We start from the raw sequence: 18,472 nt of genomic DNA, 5'->3' as shown, positions 1-18,472 counted from the left end.
AGGGTCAGAGAATGCGGCTGCGCCCTCGATCTCCTTGGAGGTGCGGAGGCTTGTAAAAGGATGGGGCCCAGAAGGGACCCTGGGTCCTCTCTGCTGCAATCTGGCCCTGCCCCTCACTCCCAGGAGAAGGGGTCGAGAGGCCCCGCCCAGATGATCTGAAATGCGGTGGGGGGAGGTGCGTCTGGCCGGTCGATGCAGGAAAGGGGCAGGCGTGGGGAAAAGGACCGAGCTGCAGGAGCAACCATCAGCCTGTCAACTCCACCGGGCAGGCCGGCCAGGACAGACCTCGGCTCCGGGCTCCGGGCTTCAGCCTACAGCCGCGGTGCACCTTCACCCTGCTGCGAACACCAGCATGTCTGTCCCATTCTCTCTGCACTTGTCTCTATGGTACACAGCTCCACCCCACCCCTTCTCTGTTCATTTTTTACTGCTCCCCTCTCCTGCCCCACCCCGCGAGCCCCGATCCACCCATCCACACCCGCAGGCCAAGCCATCCTCACCAGGGTCCTCCTGCAGCCGCTCCGGCGTCTGGAGCCCCGTCCAGCTCCGCGGCTGTGGTCCCCGCCCAGCCCGCACAAACTGGAGGGGAGGGGCGCTGGGCCGACCGGCCGGCGCTGCGCAGCCGCGCCCCTTCACGCATGGGCGTGACGAGTCTCAGACCCAGCCCCCAGCGCTTGACGCTTTTGCCTGTGTCACCCACCCAGGTCCAGCTCCATGGCTTTTGACGCATCCTAAGGTCCCACTGCAGGGACCTTTTAGTCCCAAGGTGGTCCTGAAACCAAAGCCTGAGGTTCTGGCTTCCATGCAACTGGCCCCCACCCTGCCCATTCTGGACAAAGCTGCGCCCCTGGCTGGCACAAGCAGAAACAGAAGAACCACAGGTTAGACAATAATTTATTGAGAAGCCTCCCTTCCCCACCTTCACAGACTCTAGGTCACTTTTTCCGCTTGTAGATCTTTTGTGCTAACCCCAGGAAGATGGCGGGGGGCAGGGGCGCAGCATACTGCTCGATGAGACCCATGATGTGGCTGTAACTGTCTTCCTCGTATTGCATGTACACAGCAGACAGATTCATCTCCTCGTAGAGCGCCTTCACCCGGGCCACCTTCTCAGCCTCCTTCTGCCCATAGTTCTCCTGAAGGGTCGGGGGTTGGAAAACGGGCTTATCAGCCTTCCCCCAGCACCTCTAGGCCCCTCCACTCCCCCATCCAGATATTCCAGAACCTCTCCAATGCCATTCACTCATTCCATTCCTGCCTCCAGTTTCAAGGGTCTCTGAGTAGCTAAGATCTCCAACTGCCCCCCTCCCCATCCCAAATGCTCAGTCAGTGGGGTTCAGGCCTCAGCTTCCTCTACCCCAGGGTTTCTCAACCCTTGGCCCATTTGAAATTTCTGGCAGATAGTTCTTTGTGGGAAGCTACTGTATGTGTGGTATTTGGCAGCATCTCTGGCACAGGCACACACACACACCAAGTTGTGATGAAAAAAATAAAATGTCTCCTGACACTGTCAAATGCCGGGGGGCGGGTGTGTATGTGTGTGGCAAATCACCCCCACTGAAAAACCACTGCTCTTTCCCCTACTCCACAGGTTGGGGGTCCACAGCACACCCCAGGGCACCTGCAGGATTTGGCGCTGTTCTGGAGAAGCCCGCTGCAGACACTGAACCACCAGCCAGCTGCACTTGTTGTCCTGGATGTCTGTGCCGATCTTACCCGTCACGCTGGGGTCCCCAAAGAGATCAAGGTAATCATCCTGGGCAGAGGGGGTGCAGAAAAGGAGGAATGAAGAGGCTGTAAGGCAGGGAAGGAGCAAAGCTGGAGCCTGTTTTCTGCTAGTGCCCCATTGCTTCCTACCTGAATCTGAAAGAACTCTCCCATCTCCAGCAGGATCTTCTTGGCATTGGCATGCTCCTTCTCCCCATCAATGCCTGCCTACAGGGAAAAGGGGGTTAACAAGTCATACAGCGCCTGCATCTCCCTCCCACAAAGAGGGTCTTGCCCCAGTACAGCCCCTGCAAGTCTTCTCTCCTTTCAGACATCCTTGGCTTCCCCGATAAAGGAAGTCCTGGCTGATGGTCCACCCTCTAACCCACTGATTTTAGCTATGGGTCTTCTTGCAAGTCACAGCAGAGGTGAGTCCATTCTGGAGGCCCTCAGACTCTCTTCTCTCACAAGGCTCAGTCCCTGAGTCGCTCTGATCCTGCTTCCTAATCTTTTTACCATTTCCAAATTCTTTCACTATGGAAGGAAACTTGGAGGTCAGCATAGATAATCAATCCCATTGATTGCCTCTGAATCTAGTCTTCTCCCTCAGCCTGAATTATCTCCTCCCCACTCCTACTACTGTACACGGATGGAGAATTCATTGTTCCCCCTTGATGGGCTGTCCACTTTCATGTAAACCACTCAGTTCTTTTTTATAATTAGTCCCACGGGTGGGGATTTTATCCTCATCTTATAGCTGAGGAAACAGACTCAGCAAGATTAAGTAACTTGCTCAAGATCACTCAGCCATTCATAGTGGGGGCATGTCTGCTCGGTGGCCTCCTTATTGAAAGGTCCACATGAGGCAGCAAGGGATAAAGAGGCTCACTCACCATATACATGGCAGCAGCTACAGGAAGGTAAAAGGAGTAGAAAGCTGTCTTGTACTTGACAATAGACTTATACCTGAGTGCAGGGAGAAGATAAACGCCTTAGAAGGGTTATGCACTTCCTCCCAGCCCTCCCTCTCACTGTCCAGATACGGTTCTTATGGTCCCTCACCTCTTTTCTGTGAACCTGCCAAGATCCACGTTGCCCTGGGGGGCTGTGATGAGGTCCAAGGTCTGTCCGATCTCAGTTTGATAAGAACTCTAAAGAGCAGGAAGATGGCCTGTGAACTGGGCTTTCTCCAGGGCTGGAGAACTCTGAAATCTTGGGCCCTACATCCCCACAGCAATTGATAATTGGGTGGTCAGAAAGACAGGAGGAGGAAGAGAGGGCTCCCAAACTCAAGGCCCATACAGTCACACACATGCCCTTTACCACTCCTTTCAATCACAGAGACACAGGGAAGCCGCCGCCACCACCCGCCCCAACTCCCACTCAATTACTTCCCCTTCCAGGCAAACCTGGGTATCATCCACAAGAATGTCTCACAGAGGACAGTGAGCATGCCATATCTGGACGAGAATGTCCCAGAGAGGCCAAGGCCACCAGAGGAGCCCTAGTGTGCAGCATACCTGCAGGAAGAGCTCGATCAGGTTCAGGTAATAGGGCTGCTCCCGACAGTACAGCTTCAACAGGCGGTAGATGGATGATTCCAGAAGGAAAGCATCATTGATGGCATCCAAACCTATGCCTGGCTGTCAGGGACACAGAAAAACAAGCAATCAACTTCTGGCCTAGCCTGATACCAAGAACCCGTAACATCTCCTCCGCAGGCTCCATGTGACCCTTTCCCAGTGGTCTGTTGCCTTCCCACCCACTTACCTTCTGATACCAGCAGGTCTGCCCCCGTCGGGTGAGGGATGAGTCCATAATGTCATCTGATACCAGGAAGAAGGCTTGGAGCTAGGAGGATGGAAAGTGGAATAAAAGTCCCAGGGCTCCTTATGATTGTTCCTTCTACCAGCAAGAGATGCTGCTTTTAAGAATCACTGAACAGGGAAGGGAGGTCAGGATGAGGCCAAGGACTGTTTTTTTTTTTTTTGCCACACTGTGTGGCATGTGGGATCTTAGTTCTCCAACCAGGGGTCGAACCCGTGGCCCCTGCATTGAGAACATGGAATCTCAACCACTGCACTGCCAGGGAAGTTTAGTGAGGACTTTTAATCTGGGCTGTGGGACTTTGGAAAATTGTATGACTTCTTTGGCTCAGGCTTCCCAACTATAAAAAAAGACAAAAACTCCACTGTTTTCAGAGTAAGAGATGTAACAGATCTCCAGACAATCCCTGGTATCAGGGAGATGATAAAATATCTTCATATACTGTACTCCTCCCTGGCCAAAAACTTCGGGGAGAGTTTCAAACAAGAATTCTTCATGCAGCGTGACTTTACATGACTTCAGGAACAAGAAAGGCTGGTTCCTGCATTCTCTCCGGGCACTGCTTACTCACTCCAGCAAACAGGAACAAAACCCCACCTCAGGAAGCTCATTTAGGAGCCTGAGTCTAATAGGGTGGAACTGAAGTCTGACTCCTGGTCACTTTCACCCATGGCTCTTAAACATTCTCAAAGGGCTTCCTCTTCTGAGTACCAGCCTACTGGAAAGCACCAGCCCATGCTGGCTCCCTGCAGGACTATGAACTACCTTGAGGCAGGGACGAGGTGTTTGACTGCATGGCATTCCCAAAGCCCAGCACAGTGCTGGGCCATAAATGCTTGTCTAAGAAAGACATGAGAGAATGAAGCACTGTAACCTCTCCCGGAGACACTTTAAGCAGCCAGGCTACACATTCCGGCGCCCTCAAACAGCTTGTGAAGACATGGTTTGTTGTTGTTGTTTTTCTTTTTGGCCGCACCGCATGGCTTGAGGGATCTTCGTTCCTCGACCAGGGATTGAATCTGGGCCCTACTTCAGAAGTGAAAGTGCTGAGCCTTAACCACTGGACCACTATAGGAATTCCTTGAAGACATGGTGTTTAAACCTTCACCCCACCCTGATCCCTGTGCATGTTCCAGTGGATCTGCGTGCCTCAGAGGAAGTGCCCACCACTACCCACCAGCTCAGGTGTGCACAGTGCAGAAAGGGCTGCTGTCATTCCATGCCAAGTCCTCGGGGAAGGAGGTCTCCATCTGCACCTTTCCCTCTGACCTTGCCCTGGAGTGGGGCTTGGGCTTTCCACATTGGGGGCACACATTTTATTTACAATGTGTCTATATGGAGTGGCACTGTTCCCTGAAGCCAGGGCTCCACTGCCTCCCCTGAGTGGCTACAAGGGCCACCTGGTTTCAACCAGCACCACTCAACCAAGATCATCTCTGAAGGGCATTCATTCCGTGGCCTCCCTCAATCTCCTCTGCCCCACAACTGCACTTTCTATTTATTAGGAGAACATTAAATCTACAGGGATTTTACCACAGTATTGGGTTGGTTTTTTCTAGTAATCTCCCCAGGTATGTGTTACAGTGGGAAGTAACGAGAAACACACCACATTACCCACACTGCATCCTTACCAAAATGTCTACCCTGCCTATTTCCTCTAGATACTAATCAGACACGGCTGTGAGCCACTCTATCAAATAATTGGCCTAGACTTTAAAAAAGTCCATTATGATAGAGGAAGTATTCTAAAGACTGAAGAAAAACTAACAAATGCAATGCATCACTTCTGTTTGGATCCTAGATGTTTTTTTTTTTAAAAAAAAAAAACCTTATAGGAAACAATTGGGGAAGAATGATGAATATTTAAATATGGAATATATACTGGATAATATTATGACTGAGCAACTGAACTAAACTGAACTGAATATTATGATATCAATGTTAACTATCATGACTGTTGCTCTGATTTGAATGCTTCCCCCCAAAATTCCTATGTTGAAATCCTAACTTTCAAAGATAACAGTATTAGAAGGTGGACCCTTTGGGAGGTGCTCAGATCATGAGGGTGGAAGCCTCATGCCAGGGATTAGTGCCCTTATGAAGGAGACCTCCAAGAGCTCCCTTGCCCCTTCCACTTGCGGTCATAGCAAGAAGATGCTGGCTATGAATCAGGAAGAGAAGTCTGACTCCTGGTTAAGACCCAGTCACGTGGGTGCCTTAATCTCGGACATTCCAACCTTCAGAGCTGTGAGAGGTAAATTTCTGCTGTTCATAAGTTACCCAGTCACTGGTATTTTGTTGTTGTTCAGTCACTAGGTTGTGTCCGGCTCTTTGCAGCCCCATGGATTGCAGCACGCCAGGCCTCCTTGTCCCTCACTACCTCTCAGAGTTTGCCCAAGTTCATGTCCATTGAATCGGTGATGTTATCCAACCACCTTATTTTGTTACAGCAGCCCAAACAGACTAAGACAGATGTGAAAAAGGTATAGGCAAATGTCCTTGTTTTTAGGAGGTAAATGCTGAAATAGAAAAGTAAGAGGTTGAAGGAGACGTGGTAGAAGTGAAAGGAAGATAAAAGCAGAGATTATAACAAAAATCATAAAAAACAAAGGTGGTCTGCTCAAATGGGATCTGAGGGGAAGTGGTCACAGTACAGCTGCGTTTAAGAAAACACGGGAACTCCCTGGAAGTCCAGTAGTTAGGACTCAGCATTTTCACTGCCAGGACCAAGGGTCATCCCTCGTCAGGGAACTAAGATCCCACAAGCAGCACAGTTTGGTCAAAACGAACCAACCCAACCCCAGGTGAACCCACAGTGCAGCTAAGGTTAGTAACAACTGATTTTACCAGGTGAACTGCTGGGCCCCCCACAGCTCTGCCCTTATCCTCCCGCCCTTCACTCCTTGCCTGCTGTCTGTGGCTATGGGCTCCTCAGCACCACCGATCCCTAGAAGGGGCCCCATTTCTCAGTGAGGCCATCATCCTTTTACCCCCTTGGGGGCAGATCCCTACTGTATAGCCCCATCTCCCTTACAAGCTCCAGATTGGAAATTCCACCACCTGCAGGACAGACAGCTCCACCTGATTTGCTCACACCAAGAGCACAGCACAGCCAATGCTGAGCTCATCACACCCTCCCTCAGGCCAGCTGCTCCTGGCATTCACCAAGCCCAGAGCATCTTCCCTCCTGGGCTCATCTCCCCACTCCTCAGGGCCTAGCACTCCCGAACTCCAAAACCTAGTTCCCCTGGGAAGCCTAAAATGGAGACTCTGGGCCAGATCAGCAAACCATACACCTTCAAGAGCCAACTGAGCTTGAGACAGGAAGACTGGAGCAAAACAGAGACAGACCCACACAAGAGAGCCCATCTCCAGTCTTGGGGAAGCGGCTTGAATTCAACTTCGGCCAACTGTTGCTATATGGGACTCTGGACCCATATCTAGCAATTTTCCATGTGATACAAGACATCTGGGGTTTTATGTGAAATCTCTTCTTTTGTTAGATTTAGGGATAGGGAATTTAATTTTAAAATAGTTTCAAAAACTACCAAAAGACTTCCAGTTTTCAATCTCTGCCACTGAATAATCTTCTAGAAGAACTATCTCACTTTTGTGGCTGTCCTCTGCCCAGAAGAAAGAGCTGACAACTTCACGGCCAGTTCCAAGGCCCGGGCCCACTGCTGGAGTACAGGTGAAACATGTACCTAATGGTAAAAAAGCCTCCCCACACTTGTTAACCCTTATTCACTAAGTTTGGCCACAGCACACTGGAGGCACAGAAACATAACTGAGAAGCTGAGTTTCAGGCCCATCCCTCCTGTCCCACCCCATCCCACCCAGGGCACCCCCACTCTAGTAAACCTCGTCTTTGCCTGCTGTTCCCCATCCTCCTCACCAGTTCCACACACCAGCCCACAGTCAGGGCCCGCTGGAGACTGTCAGCATCTTGTTTCCTGGGCTCCACAAGCTCCCGGAACGTTACCACCACCGTCAAACCCCGATTGTACTTTCCTCCGATGGCATTGTACTCCAGGACCTGGGGAAAAAGCAGAGGGATAAGGCATCAGGGTCTGCGGAGCAGCTATTCTGAGATTTCTCCTTGTTTTCTCCCACCAGCGACCAGGGAACCTAACTTTATCCTTCTCAATCCCAACCGCTCCTCCAGGCAACCTCGGAACTACTACTCTCTTGGCTTCTTCCCAGTCGTGGAGCACAGCTGGAAGTTCCCCAGTCCCCAGGCTCTCTCTGCATTGTCTTCTTCAGAACACTGAAAGACTCCATACTGGAGATTAAAATCTGCTCCCAAACCCAGACAGGGCTTGAACCTAGGGAAAACTCTTGTGCATGCCAAGGCAATGGCTAGCTCAGGTCTCTCCCGTCCCGTTCCCCTAACGTCCTCTTCACAGCCCATTCCTCCTTTCTCAGCCACCTCCTCCGTGCCCCCCTCCACAGTTCAGCCTATCTGGAAATAAGAAGCCTCTCACTTAACTAACGGAGAAGGCAATGGCAAGCCACTCCAGTACTCTTGCCTAGAAAATCCCATGGATGAAGGAGCCTGGTAGGCTGCAAGTCCATGGGATCACTATGAGTCGGACACGACTGAGCGACTTCACTTTCACTTTTCACTTTCATACACTGGAGAAGGAAATGGCAACCCACTCCAGTGTTCTTGCCTGGAGAGTCCCAGGGACGGGGGAGCCTGGTAGGCTGCCGTCTATGGGGTCACACTGAGTCGGACACGACTGAAGTGACTTAGCAGCAGCAGCACTTAAATAAGACAAGCCCCCTCCTCCCCAAGTTAGCCGGAGAACAGCTTGGAGGGGACTCAGGTTGGGGGGGACCATCCACTACTCCTTCAATGGCATCGCCTCCTGCTGGGGCTTCTCATTTTGCCTTCTGCTGCCCTGTTGTCAACCAGATGGAATTCATTGGGAAGACTTCTGTTTTTAATCTCCATCCCGGTACAGACTTCCTTTTCCTTAGTTTCCCTCAGACAAATGAGACAGCATTACAAAAAGAATTACTAGATACTCCAAAAGAATAAGGCAACTTAGGTATCTCAACAAACAGTTCCTGCCCTAGAGTAGGGGTTTCTGAAGCAACACTGGCTTCACTCAGACCCATCTCAGACTTCTTCCTCCCTTCCACCCAGGTCCCTGCCAAGGTAGCCCGTTATGATTTCTGGACACCTAATTCCCTGTCTCAACAAAATCAATGACTTACACGGTTCAAGGCCTTCAACCCAAGGGCGCTCCACCCCTATGCAAAGCAGTATGTCTGGCTTACCAGAAGCACAGAGCTGGATTGATTGGACCTGCTCGGGCTCCGCCCCCTCCAGAATGGACCCAGAGTCTCAGATAAAAATCTGTTCCCACACCTGACCCCACACATGCGCAGAGACTGCAAAGGTTCACCCTCTCAAGTTGTAAATCCCTCACCTCCTTGAGTCGGGTAATGGCATCTCCTGTCTCTGGGTGCCCAATGTCCTCCTCAGTCAGCACCTTGACAATCTGGGAGAAGTGCTGGATGAAATCCTGCCTTTCTTGGGCGTAAGCGTCCAATTTCTGGTCTCCATTCATTCTGAGGGAGGAGTAAAATGCTCTGACAAGAGGGAGGACAAGTCAGAAACCTAATCAGCTGCTCCCCTCCCCAAGGCCCCTCACCCCTGCCAAACTCACCGAGGCTCCTCTGTCCACGCTTGCCGCCAGCAGCGGGCACTGTGCCAGGCCCCCAGGACTGGGCACCTGTGCCCCAGGGTGGGTCGCCGTAGGGGACCCAGCAACCTGTCCTGGGGCACCCAGCAGGGGGCTGGCAGCAAGAAGACCCCCACAGATCTCAGCCAGCGGGACAGGGGCAGCATGGGGGGTGGCACAGGGAGGGGGCATTGAGCACTCCCTGCAGGGGCAAGCACCAGAGGCAGATGCACGCTGTGAGCTCCCCAAGTCACCCTTCAACCTTTCACCTCTAGCCAGAATGCCCTACTCTCTTCTGGGCTAAACTGGAGGGCACTTACAGAAAGAAACGCAGAGAACAAGAGGTACGGCTGGGTAACCGAGACTCAGTTGATCACACTTAAAATAAGAAAGTTAGGGCTCAAAGCCACCTGACTTTACCCGGTTGAGGAACCGTCAACGCCTCCACCAGGGAGCCTCTGGAATTGCTATACTCTTGGTTTCTTCCTCCACATTCTGGAGCACAGACTGAAGAATCCAGAGTAAAGGACCTCAGGACCGGGGGCTGGGAGGATCTTTAAACCACCCTCTTTTATAGAGGCCAAACTGAGGCTCTAGGAGGTAGGAGGATACCCGGGGAATGGCAGCGCCAAATCTAGAACCCAGGTCTCCTTCGGTAGGCAAGGAGAGGGGAGCGCAGGCTTTGAGACGTGAAAGCAGAACCCCTGGGTACTGTGGACATGTAGTCTGGGGCTCTGGGACTGGACCCTCACAGAGCCAGGACTGTTCTGACAGCCTCGGAGCAACACTGGGTGGGTGGGTAGGGTTCGCAGCGGAAGAGCAAAGCAGGGTGCAGTTATACTGGGATTCCAGGAAAGCACATGGCAGAGTTCGGGAGTTTCTGCACATCCACGGTGTCAAGACAGTCGGTCCCACCAACTCCCAAAACGGGGGAACACCGACGCAAGAGACTGCACCTCCTGTGCGTTAAAGTTGCGCTACAGAGGTAAGACCGAGTTTCTAGCCCCTGCCTCCGGTCCCAGCCCTCAACGTCTCTCACCTGTTCCTGGATGCGGGTTGCAGATCCAGATTGTTGGAGGGGTACTCCTAAAAGCTGGACCGCTCGGCGCTCGGGTCGCTGGATCTAGTAGTTCTCGACCTCCTTTCACTATCGGCAGCAATGCTTCACTAGACTACAACTCCCGACATGCTACAGGAGGGGCAACGATTACGTGATCTAGCGCGGGATGGCTGGGCGGAGACGGGCCACATTGATTGGCTACTTCCGCTCGTATGAGCATGAGGCCCTGTAATCAACAGCCAATGGAAGGGCTGCCCCCCGGACACAACGCTAAGAGGGCTGGAGTGGGCGGAAGATGGGGTGAGGTTGCAGGGAGTCGTAGTGAAAGAGGAACAGGTTTGGTATTCGTTGAACTCAGGCTCTCACCAGTAGTTGTTTGCTACTCAAATTGTCGTTATTTTCCTGTGCAGTTGAGTGGCACGTTACTAAACCCCAGGGGGACCAACCTGGCTGCTTAACTGGTTGTCTAACTTGGGCAAATCACGTAACTTCTGAGCCTCAATTGACTTTGAAATTATCTTCCCTTATTTGTTAAATTAGGATAACACCGTGATATAAAGTATATAAAGTGCTTTAAGTGCTCAACAAAGCGAAGACTCAAGCAGAAACCAGAACCGTTATCCCTACACACACGTACACACACACAGTTTACCCACCCACCAGGAGTAACACACACACAGTTTACCCACCCACCAAGGGTAACACACAAACACACACACAGTTTACCCACCCACCAGGAGTAACACACACACAGTTTACCCACCCACCAGGGGTAACACACAAACACACACACAGTTTACGCACCCACCAGGTGTAACACACACACATACAGAGTTTACCCACCCACCGTAGGTAACACATACAGTTTACCCACCCACCATGGGTAACACACACACACAGTTTACCCACCCACTATGGGTAACACACACACACACACTCCTTACCCACCCACCATGGGTAGCACACACATACACTGTTTACCCACCCACCATGGGTGACACACACACACATACACACCCCGTACACACACACACTCCTCACCCACCCACCATGGGTAACACACACATACTCCATATACATACACCCTGTACACACACACTCCTTGCACACACATACCCTTTACACACACACACACCTTTTACTAGCCACCATGGGTAACACACACATACACACTTTACCCACACATCATGGGTAACATACACACACACACCCCTTAAACACACACACCTTACACATACACACACCCCTTACCCACCCACCATGGGTAATTATATAAAAACTGAAACCATAAAATAGAAGATAACATAAGGGTAAGCCTTCATATTTTGGATTTGGCAATAGATTCCTAAATGTGACACCAAAAGCATAGGCAATGACAACAACAACAAAAAGGCAAATCGGACTTCATCAAAGTTAAGAAGGTTCGTACATCAAAGAGCACTATTATGACTGGAAACAGCACTGCAAAATGGAAGAAGATATTTGCAAATCATATGCCTCATAAGGGTTCAATATCCAGGATATATAAAGAACTTCTAAGATTCCACAACAAAAACACAACCAACCCAATTAGAAAATGGGCGAAGGACTTGATCAGACATTTCTCCAAAGAAAATACACAAATGGCCAATAAGCACCTGAAAAGAGTCTCAATACCATTAGTCATTCAGTTCAGTTCAGTTGTCATTAGATAAATGCAAATCAAAACCATAATGCGATACTACTTTACACATTAGGTATAGCAAAAAAGAAAAAAAACTGAAAATTAACAAACATCAGTGAGGACAGAGAAATTTGAATCCCCATAAATTGCTAGTGGGAATGTAAGGTGGTACAGTTGCTAACGAAAGCAGTTTGATGGTTCCTAAAAATATTAAACAGAGAATTACTGTATGACCCAGAAATGCCCTTCCTAGGCATCTACCCAAAAGAAAATAGAGATACAAACTCGTACACTAGTGTTCGCTGCAGCATTATTCACAACAGCCAAAAGACGGAAGCAACCCAAGGGTCCATCAACAGATGAGTGGATAAACAAAATGTGGTATACATTGGTACATAAATGGAATATTATTGAGCCTTAAAAAGGGAGGAAATTTTGACACATGATACCACATGGATGAATCTTGAAGGCATTGTGCTAAGTGAAACAAGCCAGATACAAAGGAAAAAATATTGTATGATTCCCCTTACTTATGATTCCACTAGAGTAATCAAATTCATAGAGACAGGAAGTAGAATAGTGGCTACCAGAAACCAGGGAGAGGGAAGAATAGGAAATTATTATTTACTGGGTACAGCATTTCATTCTGTTGAGATTTTACAAGTTCTTGAAATGGGTAGTGATGATTGTTGCACAACAATGTGAATATACTTAATGCCACTTAACAGTACACTTAAAAATGGTTAAAAATGGTAAAATTTATGTTAAGTATATTTTATGACAATAAAACTTATTGTACCTACCTGGAGTAGAACTAGGGAGAGGTCTAGGAAAACATCATTACATAGTAAACTACAACCCAAGTAAGGAGGGTATGACATTGCTAACTTTTGGCAGGGTTGGGTTTCTAGGTCAGTCTGCCTGCACCTTGGGACAGGAGTCCAAGGAAAAAAGCGGAACCTCAAAAGAAATTAGAGATCAGAACCTCAAAGAAATTAGAACCTCAGGAGCTAGGAAATTCCTCAGAGAAAGGCACAAAGCTTTGACCTTTGGCCAAAGGAAAGTTTCATTTCACTTTCCTTATCCTATACCATGATGTTCCCCACACCCAAATCATCCCACCCTTCCCCTCTCAGCCCCATGCAGCTGGCCAGGCATACCTATATCATTGTAGGTCCACACGAAATAAGGTCATTGAGAAATTCCCTAGAGTGCACTTTGTACCAGGTGGAGCTCCTAGAAGGCCAGGAGGAAGATGGCTAGAAAGTTGAGATCAATGCCAAGCGGGAGGGGATTGGGAAGGGATGGAGTGAGGGGTTAGCAGATGTAAGCTATTATATATAGAACAGATAAACAACGAGGCCCTAAATATGTCACAGAGAACTATATTCAGTATTCTATGATGAACCATAATGGAAAAGAATATTTTAAAAAGGTATATTTTATATATATTATATATATCATATGTAAATGTATAAGTGACTCATTTTGTTGTTCAGCAGAAATTATCACATTGTAAATCAACTATAATCCAAAAAAAGAAAGGGAATAAAAGAGAATGGAGACCAAAAACAAAACAATACAAAATATGGACTTCCTAGGCAGAGTACATTATGAGAAACGCTGGGCTGGAGGAAGCACAAGCTGGAATCAAGACTGCTGGGAGAAATATCAATAACCTCAGATATGCAGATGACACCACCCTTATGGCAGAAAGTGAAGAACTAAAGAGCCTCTTAGACAGTGAATGAGGAGAGTGAAAAAGTTGGCTTAAAGCTCAACATTCAGAAAATTAAGATCATGGCATCCGGTCCCATCACTTCATGGCAAATAGATAGGGAAACAGTGGCTGACTCTACTTTTCTGGGCTCCAGAATCACTGCAGATGGTGATTGCAGCCATGAAATTAAAAGACGCTTGCTCCTTGGAAGGAAAGCTATGTCCAACCTAGACATCAAATTAAAAAGCAGAGACATTACTTTGCCAACAAAGGTCCATCTAGTCAAGGCTATGGTTTTTCCAGTGGTCATGTATGGATGTGAGAGTTGGACTATAAGGAAAGCTGAGCGCCGAAGAATTGATGCTTTTGAACTGTGGGGTTGGAGAAGACTCTTGAGAATCCCTTGGACTGTGCGGAGATCCAACCAGTCCATCCTAAAGGAGATCAGTCCTGAATATTCATTGGAAGGACTGATGTTGAAGCTGAAACTCCAATACTTTGGCCACCTGATGTGAAAAGCTGGCTCACTGGAAAAGACCCTGATGCTGGGAAAGATTGAGGGCAGGAGAAGGGGACGACAGGGGGTGAGATGGCTGGATGGCATCACCGACTCAATGGACATGGGTTTGGGTGGACTCCAGGAGTTGGTGATGGACAGGGGTGCCTGGCATGCTGCAGTTCATGGGGTCGCAAAGAGTCAGACACGACTGAGCGACTGAACCGAACTGAGGAAGTCCAGTGGTTAAGACTCCACGCTTCCACTGCAGGGAGCAGGGATCCGACCCCTGGTCTGCTCTGGGAGGATTCCACATGCTGAAAGGCGACTAAGCCCATGTGCCACAACTGCTGAGCCCACACTCCAGAGCCCATGCCTCAGAACAAGGGAAGCCATTGCAATGAGTAGCCCCTACTCGCTGCAACTAGAGAAAGCCCATGTGCAGCAACAAAGATTCAGCGCAGCCAAAGACTAAAAAAATGAAAATTAAATTTTTAAAAACTAAAAAAAAAAGCCAGAAAGTAGAGAGGCAAGGGCCCAAGGTAAGACAGTCCCTGATAGGCAGCCTGGCTATTTGAGATATACAAAGCCTTCTTCCCTTTTTTCTTCTCTACTGCTGCTGCTGCTGCTAAGTCACTTCAGTCGTGTCCGACTCTGTGCAACCCCATAGACGGCAGCCCACCAGGATCCCCCGTCCCTGGGATTCTCCAGGCAAGAACACTGGAGCGGGTTGCCATTTCCTTCTCCAATGTGTGAAAGTGAAAAATGAAAGTGAAGTTGTTCAGTCATGTCCAACTCGTAGCGACCCCATGGACTGCAGCCTACCAGGCTCCTCCATCCATGGGATTTTCTAGGCAAGAGTACTGGAGTGGCTTGCCATTGCCTTCTCCATTTCTTCTCTACAGAAACACTTTATTTATGGAATAGCTATTAAGTCACTGGCATTTGAAATCTGCACTTTCATGTATATTTTATCTCACTGAGCCCTCACCTGTAAGATTTCCCCCTTGATGTGAGGACCAGTCAAAGCTTTCCAGCCCAAGAGTGACAGAGTCACATCCAGAATATGTTTCATCTACCTTTAAATCTGCACATCTCAACACAGACACCTCTGAGGAGACTGTAGATCCTTCTCAGAGCCACGTCTTCCTTCCATCACCACCTACCTGTCAAGGTCCTGGGTCACTGCCCTCCTGCTCTGCTCCTTGCCTGGTGGGGTGAGGAGGGGAAGCATTAACAAAGGATACAGGTAAGAGACAGGCAGAGGAGCAGCAGGAAGTCCAGAGCAGTCCAGGAAGCTAGGGATAACTTCAGGAAGAAGGAGGAGGCTCACTGGGCCCTGTGGAGGCTGGGTCAAAGACCCTTCAAGAAGGGGCACAGCCTGCTAGATGATGTGCTGAAGGAGGAGTGAGAACTCCTGGAGAAAGTCCCATTTAATTCCCACCTGGCTTGTCTTCTGTGGTCTGATGGGAGTCAGGTATCAGGGGCCAGCTAAATTACCCCAAGAGAGAAGAGCAATTGAAACAGGCCAGCGGACTTCCCTGGTGGTCCAATGGTTAAGAATCCACCTGCCAATGCAGGAGTTACAAGTTCAATCCGTAGTCCAGGAAGATCCCACATGCCTTTTGGTTGCCCATGCTCCACCACAAGAGAAGCCACAGCAATGAGAAGCCTGCACACCACAAGGAAGGCTAGCCCTCACTCACCACAACTAGAGAAAACCCACAGGCAGCAACGAAGACCCAGTGCATCCAAAAATAAATATTATTTTTTACAAAGAAAGAATCAGGCCAGGAAGGGACGCCAGTTCCAGGCTCCAGTCTTCCCTGTTCTTGCCAGCTAAAGTGGAACACCCGGGGTCTAAGTGCCACCTGGGTGCAAGTCGTGATTCCACCCGAACTAGCTGAGTGAACTTCAACAAGCCCTGTGACATCTCTGAGTGGGCTCCAGACTGCTAATTGAGGATATCAGTGTGATTCATGTCATCTGTGTTTGTTATTAATGACTCAGAGGATAAATGTGTGCCTTATCTAATTAGCTTATAAAGCAGAGTTGAGGATCAAGAGTGGAAAGAAAGGAAAAGGTCTTTATAAGTATTCAAGTCCATTTAAGTCCAAGGAACAGTTAGCTACAATTTGGCACTTGCCAGAAGCATTTGCCAGCGACTGAACAATAAAGGCCTTTGCCATCTGCCTTTGAGGGGACCGAATCCTGTGCTGCTGCAGGTGCCAACCTTCCACACCCCCTGAGGGGAATTCAGTGTGGAGACTGAGGTATCTGTACTCCAGGGAAACATGTGAAACAGGTCTTTCCGTCCGTCCCGTCGCTCAGTCGTGTCCGACTCTTTGTGACCCCGTGGACTGTAGCCTACCAGGCTTCTCCGTCCATGGGATTCTCCAGGCAAGAATACCAGAGTGGGTTACCGTTTCCTTCTCCAAGGGATCTTCCCGACCCAGGGATCGAACCCGGGTCTCCCACATTGGAGGCAGACGCTTTAACCTCTGAGCCACCAGGGAAGCCCGAAACAGGTCTTTAGATGATCCCAATCCTTGCATCTCCTTATAGGTAGAAAAGCACTAAATCCCATCAGCTCTTCATGACTAGCTGAAAGCCTTTTATAAAAAAAAGTGCTTGATCGCACTGAGCTCCCGCTTCACCAAAATTTTATATACTGACCTTCCCCCCCCGCCACCCCCGCCTCTTTGGAGCAGTCTCTCAGAGGTGCTGTCTCCTGGGCTGCAGTCCCCCCAAATAAAACTTAACTCGCAACTCTCACGTTGTTCATCTTTTTTAGTTTACAGAATTCTTAATTCGCTCTCATTGCAAACCCCAGATTCAGGAAAGGGGGGATGAGACCTGGGATTGAAGGAAACAGGATTGATGGGAGAGGCCATGTCTCCCAGAACTAAAGCCTCTCATTTCCCTATTTCCAGTCTGGGACCTCCCAGAAGTGACCTTCCTAACAGAAACCTGGGGAAATCAGAAACAAGAGCCCCTAGCCTCTCCTTTGTTGTTCACTCGCTCAGTAGTGTCCCACTCTTCGCGACCCCATGGACTGCAGCGCGCTAGGCTTCCCTGTCCTTCACCATCTCCCAGAGTTTGCTCAAACTCATGTCCGTTGAATCAGTGATGCTATCCAACCATCTCGTCCTCTGTTGTCCGCTTCTCCTCCTGCCTTCAATCTTTCCCAGCAGTAAAGTCTCTTCCAATGAATCAGCTCTTCACAGCAGGTGATCAAAGTACTGGAGCTTCAGCATCAGTCCTTCCAATGAATATTCATGATTGATTTCCTTTAGAATTGACTGGTTTGATCTCCTTATTGTCCAAGGGACTCTCAAGAGTCTTCTCCAGCACCACAGTTTAAAGGCATCAATTCTTTGGCACTTAGCCTTTTTTATTGTCCATCTGTACATGACTACTGGAAAAATTATAGCTTTGATTATATGGACCTTTGTAGGCAAAATAATGTTTCTACAAGAACTTCTAGAACTAACATTTGAAAAAAAGATGTCTTTTTCATCATAGGAGACTGGAATGCAGAAATAGGAAGTCAAGAGATAATTGGAGTGACAGGCAAGTTTGGCCATGGAGTACAAAATGAAGCAGGACAAAGGCTAACAGAGTTTTGCCAAGAGAACGTGCTGGTCATAGCAAACACCCGCTTCCAACAGCACAAGACACGACCCTACAGATGGACATCACCAGATGGACAATACCCACATCAGATGGAAGCCGAAGATGGAGAAGGTCTATATAGTCAACAAAAACAAGACCAGGCCAGGAGCTGACTGTGGCTCAGATATTGAAATCCTTATTACAAAATTCAGACTCAAATTGAAGAATATAGGGAAAACCACTAGGCCATTCAGGTATGACCTAAATCAAATCCTTTATGATTATACAGTGGAAGTAACAAATAGATTCAAGGGATCTAACAGTTTAGATCTGATAGACAGAGTGCCTGAAGACCTATGGACAGAATTTCGTAACATTGTACAGGAGGCAGTGATCAAAACCATCTCTAAGAAAAAGAAGTGCAAAAATACAAAATGGTTATCTAAAGAGTCCTCGCAAATAGCTGAGAAAAGAAGAGAAGCAAAAGGCAAAAGAGAAAAGAAAAGATATACACATCTGAATCCAGAGTTCCAAAGAATCGCAAGGAAAGATAAGAAAGTCTATTTAAGGGAACGATGCAAAGAAACAGAGGAAAATAATAGAATGGGCTCTCCTAGGCCCAGCCTAACCTCCACTGGGCAACACTTAGCAGGTCAAAGGCCAAGGTCTCCTAAATGGCATTAGTTCAGTT

General features: G+C 48.8%; 1 protein-coding gene across 4 annotated transcripts; it reads right to left on the bottom strand.

Moving 5' to 3' along the window:
• Window positions 1-876: 876 nt before the first annotated feature.
• Window positions 877-10,419, bottom strand: FDPS (farnesyl diphosphate synthase). Of its 4 annotated transcripts, none has more exons than XM_055403105.2 (10): window positions 10,267-10,419; window positions 8,973-9,135; window positions 7,430-7,570; window positions 3,478-3,558; window positions 3,228-3,350; window positions 2,770-2,858; window positions 2,601-2,673; window positions 1,858-1,935; window positions 1,622-1,756; window positions 877-1,136 (listed from the first exon to the last, which is right to left on the bottom strand). In XM_055403105.2, exons 2-10 carry the CDS (start codon window positions 9,111-9,113, stop codon window positions 936-938), a joined length of 1,062 nt encoding a protein of 353 aa, XP_055259080.1. In that variant the 5' UTR covers window positions 9,114-9,135; window positions 10,267-10,419; the 3' UTR covers window positions 877-935. The 4 variants fall into 4 exon arrangements, with proteins under 4 accessions (XP_055259080.1, XP_055259081.1, XP_055259082.1 ...); XM_055403106.2 differs by having other exon boundaries at window positions 8,973-9,114; window positions 10,267-10,414; XM_055403107.1 differs by lacking the exon at window positions 10,267-10,419 and adding an exon at window positions 9,648-10,260 and having other exon boundaries at window positions 8,973-9,114.
• Between the last annotated feature and the right edge of the window lie 8,053 nt (window positions 10,420-18,472).

The sequence above is a fragment of the Moschus berezovskii genome, chromosome 4 (assembly GCF_049115385.1).
Source record: "Moschus berezovskii isolate FMDL1 chromosome 4, NW_MosBer_1.0, whole genome shotgun sequence".
In the NCBI taxonomy this organism is placed as follows: Eukaryota; Metazoa; Chordata; class Mammalia; order Artiodactyla; family Moschidae; genus Moschus; species Moschus berezovskii.
This window is presented reverse-complemented; position numbering and strand designations above follow the sequence as displayed.